At 46.6% G+C, this 11,133-nt stretch overlaps 1 protein-coding gene across 1 annotated transcript in view; it reads left to right on the top strand.

Annotated features, from left to right (window-relative positions):
* The first annotated feature begins 7,270 nt into the window (after nt 1-7,270).
* LOC146184906 (aurora kinase A-like) overlaps nt 7,271-11,133 on the top strand; it is a 29,682-nt gene continuing 25,819 nt past the window's right edge. The window contains exon 1 of the mRNA XM_084608651.1: nt 7,271-7,350. Coding sequence (XP_084464777.1) covers nt 7,271-7,350 — 80 coding nt within the window. The remainder of the gene's footprint in view (nt 7,351-11,133) is intronic.

Below are 11,133 nucleotides of genomic sequence, written 5' to 3'. Positions count from 1 at the left end.
ACCCTGCTGCACCTCGATCGGACGAGACTGGAGGCCTTGCCACTCCACAATTACCTTGGTGTCTGTATAGAGGGCGCGTAGCCGGGCGATGACCTCTTCAAAAAGACCCCCGAGGCGCAGCATCCTTCACAGGACATCATGTTCCACGCAGTCATATGCCTTCTCCACATCAAGGAATGTCGCCCAGAGTTCCCTACCCTGTCCCATCGCTAGTGTGATGCACTGCGTCAGAATGAATAAATTGTCCTCTAATCTCCGGCAATGACGGAAACCCTGCTGCAACTCACCCAGCACTTTCTCTCGCTCCCCCATGCCTGAATTTGTCTGCGTAGGATTTTAGCAAACGCCCTGTATATAATCGGGTTCACCGTGACTGGACTGTACGCCGCAGGGCTGCTGCGATTGCCGGAGCCTTTGAACAGGAACAGCATTCTGCTCAATCTCAGTTCAACAGGAATTTCCCCGATTCCGAGTAGTAGCTTAAAACTGCTCACAGTTCCTGTCTCTGTGTTGGACCCATCTTCATCAGGAGCGATGCCGGGACATCATCTATGCCCGGTGCTGTACCGCCCGATGATACCCTTCAGCTCCATCTCCCTGACGTGTTCCAACCACTTTTGCAGGTCCGGTTGTGACCCTGTCATTGGTAGCCCTGGCTCTTGTTCATCAGGCTGTGCGCTGCCCTTTCTGAACGACACTCTGAATCAATCGCTCGATCATCAGCTCTAGGCTCTCCTTTGGCGAGAGCAACTGTATGACTGGCGCTCCTGTAAGTATTGTTTCGGTGCTGCATGACCGTACAACCTCTTCACATGTTGCCAGATCGTAAGTGGTGCTTTCCGCCCACTTTTCCTAAGCTCATCCAAAAGCTTTCTATTCGAGGTCCTAATCTTCTGCTGTACAAGGCTGGCTGCCTTCTCCTTGTTCTCCTTATACACCTGCCACAGGCACAGAATGACTCCCTCAGGCTGTATAGTTCGCAGCACCAGTCGATGGTGTCAGTATTCCTCTTCCCTTTCCATGATCGCCCTTAGGACCTCAGCATCCCACCAACGCTTGGTAGTATAAGCCTGCCACGCTTACTTCTGTGCCTTCGTTTATTGTGAAGCATCGTCTGTACCAGTTCAACCAAGACCTCATATCCTTCCACCGGTGATAATTCTGAGCCCTCTGCTAGGTGTTCTATGTCACGGTCAGGCAGGAAAAGACGCCTGTGATCTGGTGCCCGCTGAGTACAGGTATTGCCACCAAAGTCCAATCGTATTCTGCTGTGGTCGCTCCCAAAGCTATTGGTCAAATATTTAGGGGAATCCCCCAAGGTGGAGTAGATTTGTAATAAGGGAGTAATTACTCATTGCATCCACCAAAGCGCAGCCACACGGCTGCGCTTGGGTGGATTTCCAAAGCTATTCTTGCCTTCTTCGTCCACAACCATGCCAGATAAGAGTGCATACAGCTTTGGTGATATCAGTGCAAAGCCGATGGAGGACCTTTTGTGTCTTGAAGCGTAGGTAATCTAGCCGTCACACTTCGGCTGTAGATTTCCTATGACTAAATCAAATTGGTCAGTAGCACGTAGTAATTATCGGCCGTTAGAGTCTGTATTTGTATCGTTCTCCTCCAGGTGCCCAATGAAATCTCCTAAGACCAGTATCTCATGGTCCTGTCGGAAGGCCTCAATTTCTTGTCTTAGACAGTCCCGCAAAATGTCATTTTTCTCATTGGCCGCATTTCCACACCACATATAAACAACCGCCACCGCTAACCTCTTTCCTAATAGCGTTCCAGTAATCCTCAAGTGTTCCTGGCATTCTGGCTTCGCCCTCGCTCAGCCACGGTCTGGGCGCAAGACAACACCAACACCTCCCCCTTTCCTTTCTCCGTTCACCCTGTTGCATCCCTCCCGCTGATGATGATGGACTTTGACAGTGTGCAGCGCTTATTGACAACAAAGAGGGAAACAAGCACTTCTACACAGAAAACAAATGAAAAACGTCTGCGGCATCCTGGTCCTCACATTATACGCCAATCTCCTACGCCGACAAAAACAAAGCTCTACCAAACCATCCACCCCCTCTTCTATGTCTCAGCTGAAGCTTGCTAGGCTAGATTTGGAGTGTAGTCACAATACAGTCATACATGACGTCCCCGGCTTCCTACTACTCAACGTGAAGCGTTGCATTTGCTTCAGAGGCATAATGAGTAAAAATCAATATTCTTACATCGTGACCACTTTCTAGACGGCTCTAGCGACAACCATCTTCGGTTAACGATTTTAACTTTTGTGATGTCCTCCTACTCTCATGATAAACCTTCCTCTATCACTCCTACCTTCCGCGTGGTTTCCATGGGCAGTTAGCATCGTTGTTCAGAAAGAGATTAGTATACTCCCACTGTAACTGCTTCTCAGCTAAATGCATCCATTCATTTCACTACTCTCATTCTTCTGGTTGGCTTTTCTAATTTGTTCTGTTTAATTTTTTAATTAGGTAAGATTGCCTTGTCTATCTTATCATGATAATAATTTTAAATCAAAAGCTCGAACAATTAATGTATTTTGTCTGCTTAGAATTATTACCTCGTGGGCATTTTCCATTCTGAAGAGGCTCAACAGTATTAACATTGCACTGTGTTCTGGCCACTCCTTCAGTGTTTGCATATGCCACATGCACAGATACGAGAAGAAGAAAAAATGGGAGCGGTCTCGTGTTTTCGCCTCGTTCACGCGCCAGTGTTTTCTGCGAACGGCGACAGCAGAACACCGCAAGGGCAACCGTGGCCTTCAACATTCCAGGCCTACTTGTACGAGGTAAGTCCATGGCAGTGTTTTATTGCCAAGCAGTGACGACAGCCAATAACCTGCGCTCTAGCTCAGGCCAGCGGTGGGCCTTGGGCGATTTCGTGGCGGCTATTGCTAGCTCCACCAGGCCGCGTGCAGCCAGCTCCGGTTCCCTGCATGAGGACATCTTAACTAAGCATTTGGTTTGGCGTTTTAGGGCGAAAGCCTTTAATGCCTCATACTGTCCTTAAGAAATGTGTCCGCGTTTCGGGTGCATACCTTATATGTGAATGTGCCAATCAGCATTGAATCAATACTTAATCAATGCAATCGGATGATATCGAAGCATGATGCAAGGCCTTTTCAAGATATCATGATAACTTACTAATAATAATAAAATAGTTAAGCCGATGCCCATAGGAACCCATGCATTTGGAGGTCGTTGTGACTATCACTAACCACCCCGATGAGGTGGCGCAGCCGTTAAAGCGCTCGATTAGTGTGCCCAAGGAAGCGGAATTGAAACCCGGTCTCGACGGCTCCGTTTTTATGGGGGTAAAACGGAGTGGCGTCTGTGTGCTGTGCGATGTCAGGTTACGTTAAAGAACCTCAGGCGGTCGAAAGTTTCCTACGTCCTCCACTACGGCATCACTGATAGCCAGAGTCGCTTTGGGACGTTAGGCCCCACAAACCAAACTAAGCTATCTCTAACCATCACTTACTAGTGAAGGGGTGTTTAGCTAACACCAACCAGACATGAACTAGTACTCAGGAAGTGCAAGTCATGGTTAACTATCATTAACCAAAAGTAATGGTTAGACGTTTCGAGACGTCAATTGCCGTCACATGGTGACTTCATTGGTTGTGCCGTCATGACCGAATGTGATGGCATCACGGCGTCACATTTGGTCATGTGTAATAACCATAAGTGATCATGACGTCACACCCGGTCATGACGTCACCAGGCGATTCACACATATATGAACCTGACCCCGCCGCGCGTTCGATCCAGGCGTCTGCACGGAGACTGATTTGGCGCTTCTTCGAACGCCGCACCACAGAGCATATATGGAAATAGCGGCGTTTTAAATTTGTTGACAGCAAAAACAAGGCACAGTATCTGTCACAATTCTAGTCAATCACAAACGGTCTCGCAGGGAATGACTAAGTAATGTGGCGAGGAAGGCTAGTGAACCAAAAGTGTCTCCTGCATTTTATGAATGACTTTGCGCAGGCTGAGCTGCGTTAAATTATGTGCCAACAATTTCGCGTATAGACTACAAGCGGCTGGTCACTGCAGGCGTTTTCAGAATACCGCACTGCTCCACTCACGCCACTGGCAACCTAAGATACGCATACTCCTCCACAACATAAGAAGGCAGCAGCAAGAGCTAAAGGGTATCTCAATTCTGGACCCCACCCGCGGCTCCGGCAACATCATTTATTAGGAGAAGCCTATAGTGCCCTACGTACCTCCCCTAGCGACGTCATTTTCATAAAGGATCAACTAAAGCTGTATAATTTGTTTCTCCAGCTTAGGTCATATTGCGAACAATAAAAAAGTGGAATAAGGTATTTTTGTACATGGTTTAAACAGTGACAAGCGTACGTATGGAGGTTCTATAGCCCATAATAATTAGAAATGCTTAGTTGTTTGCAAATTAAGCTTAAATGCTAGTGTTTTTTATTAAGACAACATTGGTCTCTGGCCGCCATATACATTTAGTCCTGCGAGACGAAAGGAACAAAGGCGGCACTTGGAAAGTCTGTCCACAGACTTTACATGCAGGCTAGTTCGTGTTCTCACAGTTGTGTGGTATGTTTCATGGTCAGAGTTGACCCGCAGGGGTCGTGCTGGAGGGCACTCATTCATTTTTGTTTCTTTGCAGAAACTATAAGTTCTCCGAACTGTCATACATAACGGTACTGTCACTTAGGTGTACTTATGTGCGGAACTGCAGCAAAAGAATCTCCATGCAAACCATTTTCGTTGCCCATCATGTCAGATTTTAGTTCCCTGTTAACTGCAAATACCTTTTGTTTTGTTTTTTTTCTAAAGGGATGTAGCTGTCATGAAGACATCTCAAACAGCAACTTTTATAATCATTAAATCAAAGTCATTTTTGTGTTCTGTACCATTGCTTTCGCTTTCATTGTTTTTCCCTCATGCAAATCCAGACCACCCGTCGCTTATACCATTGCCCGCGACAGCGCTTGCAGCGCAGCCAAGGGTTGAATCGCAGCATCCCCCAGCAGTAAGCAGCATCTCGTGGCTTCATTGTCCGGATAAAGGTAATTCAACGTGAACGTGCACTTTTCAGGAGCATTAGATCATTAGTAGCTTCTTCGCCCTGCTTTGCAGGTACCTCTTGCGTCTTCGGAGAAGGATGTCATTGCTCAGCGCCTGGTTCCCCTATTCATTATGTACATCTTGCGGGTGGTACTGGGTATAATTAGGTCGCCACCATGGCGCATGTAAGAGGCTAGAGTTACTCGAAGCTTTCCCAGAGCACCGCAGTCCTCCTCCGGGTCCGCCCGAGGATTTGGAAGGTAAATACATAGCTTTTACAGCCTAATTAGGTAGCAGCGAGAACAATGAATCCCTGGAATGAGCACTCAAGGGTCTACTCCGCCAAATAATTTGCTGGTCAGTAAGCGTTTCATACCTGCCTTGCACAACAATTACGCCGATGGTTCCCGGCATAGCTTTCTTCAAGCAATGCCCAGTGTATGTTTGCAGACATTACCTGCCCTTTTATGCGAATTCTGTTGGGCAATTTTGGGCTCCGACCATCATACACCTTCGATGTCCATAGCCTGAGGATTGCGATCCGGTATTCTGAAATTTTTTCGAGGGAAGCTAGCAATGAGCAGAAATACTGTTCCGGGGAGTTTGTGATATGTGGTTACATTATCAAGGTTGGGCACGAGGTATCGTGCTGACGAAACAAGGTGCTAAGAATCGGATTTTGTTCTGTACTTAGCACGGCCTCCAACTTGGCGTAATGATTAAACTTTTCGGTACTGCCTTTAGGTGTACTTAACCTCGAATACGAATCACATGCCTGCTTAATCGACGCGCGGGCTGATTTATAGCAGCACACTCTAGTCTTTGCCAATAATAGCCTCCAAAACGGAAAGCGATGTAGCTGTCATTGCTTTTTGAAGCAGCAAGCCTATTCGAACTCGCGTTTATCGCAATCGCCTGAGCATCTTTACCCCTTTTCAAGAGCCTTAGGCAGTGACAGGTTCGCTAGCGGCGACAAGTGTAATATATATTCGCCTAAGCCGTAGCAGCTACTCCTGTTGTAAAGGCCAGCAGGAAAGCTTAAATTTACTGGTACTTACTGGGACGCATGGACGTTTCCGGACGGCTAAACAATGCATAATCATCTGATTTCCAGTGTGTACGCGGAACATTTTGATGTTGAATAGCTTGGTAAAACAACGGATTGTTTGTATTGAGCCAAACGGGTTTCTTTTAGATGATTACGCAACTACGGTCCAGCTTTTTGCGGTCCTCGCTACAACCGCGGCCGTGGAGTGTTACCCAGCGATGGCGCTGAATGGACATTTTCTCAGTAGCTCAATCCTCTTGTCGCTGACAGCGAAAATACGTTTGACGGAAAGCCTTAATCCGTGGCATATTTTCTGCAGCGATTCGTTCAATATAGCGGGTAGGGATAATTTTTCAAGCAGTAGATGAATGCAGGGCTCGTCGAACCAAGTCTGTGAAGAGAAGCGTGAGTCGTCTGTGGACACACACGTTCACTTATTGCAACCCACAGAGAAGAGTGATTTAAAGCATTCGATATGTTATTTTAATTACGAAGGGTAAGCCCCTGAATTATTGTGAGAGGTAAACGTTTCTATTCATTCCACATCAGACGCCGCCGGCTAGCTTTGTTAGACACCGGCTCTTTTTCAAACGATGCCTCTGCCGCTGCAAGGTCACTGGTTAGCTGCGATTCTAGATTTTATTATGTGTCATAAGAACCACGATGTTTCATGGCATATGAAGCGCTTCTTCTGTCAATAATGGCAAATAATACTCGGTACAGCACGAAGATTGCTGGTGCCGGTGACCATTGTGGAGTGCGTGTCTACGAGAGCCAATTATTTGCACGGCGAGCTTTGACCTTTCTGAGTATATCGACTTTTTTTTTTTTGGGGGGGGGAAGTGGGGGAGGACGTCTGTTAGTGGTTAGTTTAATAGAGAGGGTACAGGGGGGGGGGGGAGGCAGCTATTAGAACATTTATCGCCGTTTTTCTTCGAAAATTATTGGCTGAGATGATCTGCTTCTCCCTCCTTTCAATCCCCTGCTGAACCAGTGTCGTATTTTCAAACGACATTTCTAGCTTGAGCGCAGGAGTGCTAACACTTGAATGTCACCCCGAAGATTTTATGCATTAGAGCAGCCATTCATCCTCCTTATGGTTATCTCCCTTTGCGGAAAACAGCAGCAGCACCGCGATACTGGGACGATTGGGATGGAGACCGGCGACCGCACTAACACAGTGGACAGCAACAAACCTGGTCCCAGTGGAAATGGCAGACAGCCCCGTAAACGGTAAGAACCCCGTCGAAAAAATCTACAGAACTGTGTAAAAAATACGACAAAATATCCTGTAGTTCTGTCGTAACCATAAGATTTTTCTGTAGTTCTGTAGTACTTTTCTGTAGTTCTGTAGTTTTTCTGTAGTATATTTCTGTTGTATGTAGTTCTGTAGAATTTTTTGTTGTAACTACAGAAATTTCTGATGTTACTACAGAATGTTCTGTTGTCACAACAGGTTTGCCGTCAAAAACCGCACAGAAATTCTGTCGTAACATCAGAAAATTTTCTGTAGTCTTTTCCGACTGGGAAATTCTGTACTTTTTGTCCACCAGTGTTTTGGATGACTTTGCGTTGCATCCGGCATAATTACATTCTGTGACGTAATTACAGATTTTATTATAAAGCTAACTTCTTCGGCCTTACTATGCTGGCATGTGTTTCCGTTGTATTAATTGCCCATACGACGCATGCGCCTTCACTAGGACAGATACGCTCAACTCCACCCCCCACATAATTATCCTAATCAGGCATCAGAGGGTCCCATGACATCTCCCCAGACCGCATTTATACTACGACGGGATTCAGGCGTAACGTGGTATTTTCGCTTTTCTCGGGTCAGTTGCTGTGACCAACAGGGTGCCGGGACTATGGCCGCCGTATGGGTTAGGGCGATACTGTTGCCTGCGTCTGAACACGTGGAGGCAATATCACATTTAGGCTATTTTTTTTAACAGATGACGGCGCCGTGCGTCGGCACCCCAATGCACGTCATATTGTTACGTGGCGGCAAGCAAAGACTGCACAACATGGCGATAGGGTGAAGGATGATTTTTTGGTTGGCCTAGCGCGAGGGCTTCTCTCGCGCCACTGCCTATCTTCTTCTTCTTCTTAACACTTCCCGGGGCCACCGAGCGATGGTCCCGATCGGTTCACTTAAAGTTGATGGTGACGTGACGATGAGGATGTTCAAGAAAAGACAGGACTGAATAACGTGCTTGCCACCACGATGTCTGATGCGTGGGTGATCCGCCTCCCCTGGAGATCCGTCACGAGAGTCCATAGGACCAATGGCTCGAGGTCACGTCGAGCGGCTTGGGCGGGGGTTGCGTGCTCGTGTCCATCGGTTCCTTCGGGTCATTCGGGTCCTTCGTCTCGTTTCTGGTTGGACTGTCTGTCCTCCTTGTTTTCATGTCCGGGCTGGGGGCTGGACGGTGGTAGTTGATCGGATCTGGGCTGGAAGGGCTAGGGCGAAGCTGCTCGGCGATGTGCCTGGGCCCTCGGATGATGGTCCCAGCTTACAGATGGCGTCGATGCTCTTAGGCGAGGATGGGGATGACGTGCACCGCACCTCCAACCAAACATTTTACGTGGCGGCAAGCGAACAGGACAGCACAACATGGCGATAGGGTGAAGGATGATTTAATGGTTGGCCTAGCGCGAGGGCTCCTCTCGCGCCACTGCCTATCTTCTTCGTAACAATAATAACGGCCCTTAAGAAGTCAAAGCTGCTCTGGAGCTTGCCCCTTGTTGCTCTATTAGCTCTTATCCTCTCGCCATCTGAATAAGGCAGTTATTGCAGCATTCCATTACTTGTCGTTGCTCCATAAACCAACGATGTGTTTGCGCTCATCCGCCATGAAGGAACATTTTTGCCCTCGTCTGTATCACAGGAAGCGCACACTTACACTGGAATTTTAGCACGGACATGCTCATCCTTGCATTGCTCCGCGCCAGGTGCGCTGATTTTGTATTAATGAAACATCTTTTACAGGTTGTTATTTTTAAACATAAAAAAACGTTTTATGCGGGAAAGGGCATGATTGAGAGAGAAAAAAAATCTGAAAAATGTACTGACAAACGTAGTATGGAATGTACAGCCCTGGCAAACGTGTAGAACCCAGGGGGTTTTCTTTTGAGGTGTGTAGTGGCGCTGATTAAGCATTAGAGGAGATCCTTCCCATAGGAAAGGGTAGGGCGAAAACAGGTTTGGAACACTGCAAATTTATTACAAGCAGCTCAAATTGGCTCAGAAGCTGTCCCCCTGGGCTCAAAGCTTTCGACAAAGACTGCTTTTGACAAAGACTGCACATACACTTCTAACATTTAATGCAAACTGCTGTTGGATATTGATAGCGCAAGTTGTTAAGGTCGTTGGTGGTGGTAAAACCTTTTTTAAGGTCTTATAATGTTTTTGTTTTGCTTTCTACGTGTTGAGCACAGCGGGAATAGATATGTGCGATGTATTCTATCTGTAGAGTTAAAAATAGCAGCAGGTACCTCGCGCTCATCATTGTCGCCGTTACTTTCGAATGCTTCTCTCCCTAGAGGCAGCACACACACCTAGACATGATTTTTTGTCGGCGCAGGTGTACTACAGGTCCTTGAATCTCCTGAAGTGAAGCGGGTAGAAGGGTTTCACTGGAATATGGGCGTTGGACAAGAGTCCTGCTAAACAAAATCATATCTGCGGGAATCAAAAGAAGAGCGGGGCTTTCAATATTGAGCTGGCTACTCCGCGTTTTAGGGTACACGCCTCAACTTTGCAATAGGAAGAAGCCGCCGTGGCAGCTGACTGCCTATTCCGGCATTCTCTTCACGTCACTGACAGCCAGGCCCCCACGCTCGATGTTTTCGCTTTAATGCATCGTCGTTGATTTTCTTTTTCTGCTCTTCCACTCGCATTTAGGCATTGGGGCAAGCCATCCTCACAGTCGACTGCCACTGCACTCTGGCGAAGCCTCGGCTATCCTACACGTTTGAGTGCATTTCACACCTACTTGAAGGAATGCCACGATCATCACTTTTTTATTAATTTAGAGCACAGGAATTGCCAATAACGCCGCATCAATATTAACTCTACACGACACGTTGCAAAGCGTGATCTATCTTGGTCCTAGTCAGAAAAAGCAGAACGCCAGGTTTTAAAATTATTAAGTAAAAAATATTATATATAAGTAAAAAAATTATTTAAAAAATTAAGTTAAAAGAAATTAGTTAGACAATATCGGATAGGAACATCCCATTACACTCCGCAGTGAAGCATTGGTAGCGGTAAGAGAATACATTTAATTAGGACACTACGGATCACGTCGGTGCTATAACAATTGGTAACTTACAATGGGATGGAGTGCACTTGGCAGACACACGCAGGGGATGAAACCCAGTTTGTCTCTATTCCCCAAGAGTAAACTATATAACAACAGTATCCTATATTAGTACTACACTACATGGCGCAAATGGGAGACTAACGGAAAGGGTTGGACTTGAAGTGGAGACAGCGCATAAATGCAGTCAAAGAAAGAAATAGGTAAAATAGAGACAGGTAATAGCAGTTTGAGTCAGGGTAAGATCCTGAGTTAGTAGCATCTAAACAGAAATCCAGAAGCGTCTTTGGGCAAGGGGTATAATATGAAAAATAATAATAAGCCATTTGAAAACAATCAATTCGAATATAACACGATCAAACTTGGCACGGGTCGTCAGATTTTGCGGGAGGACGGGCAGTTTTCCTGAAGGAGCACTTTTCACCTCCAGTGTCTGAATTCAAGCTGTCGCCGGCGGTGACCAGTATTAGCCCGGGAAACAATATTCCGGTGGTTTCCTGCCAAAACAAGCTATAATACGAATTTGTGAAAGATATCTCGCTTTTTTCGAGCGCACTATATTTGATCAAACAAAGTTCAGCAGAGCTGTTATTTTGGCTTACTGAGACATTTTGTCAACGATAGCTCAAAATAATGGACATGCGCTGATGTGGGCTACCTGCTGCCAGCATGTGCGGTGCCATCTATTCAG

Source organism: Amblyomma maculatum, chromosome 7 (assembly GCF_055883805.1).
Source record: "Amblyomma maculatum isolate TAMU_Amacu chromosome 7, ASM5588380v1, whole genome shotgun sequence".
NCBI classification, from domain to species: domain Eukaryota; kingdom Metazoa; phylum Arthropoda; class Arachnida; order Ixodida; family Ixodidae; genus Amblyomma; species Amblyomma maculatum.
Note: the sequence above shows the minus strand (reverse complement) of the source record. Positions and strands in the feature narration are given on the sequence as shown.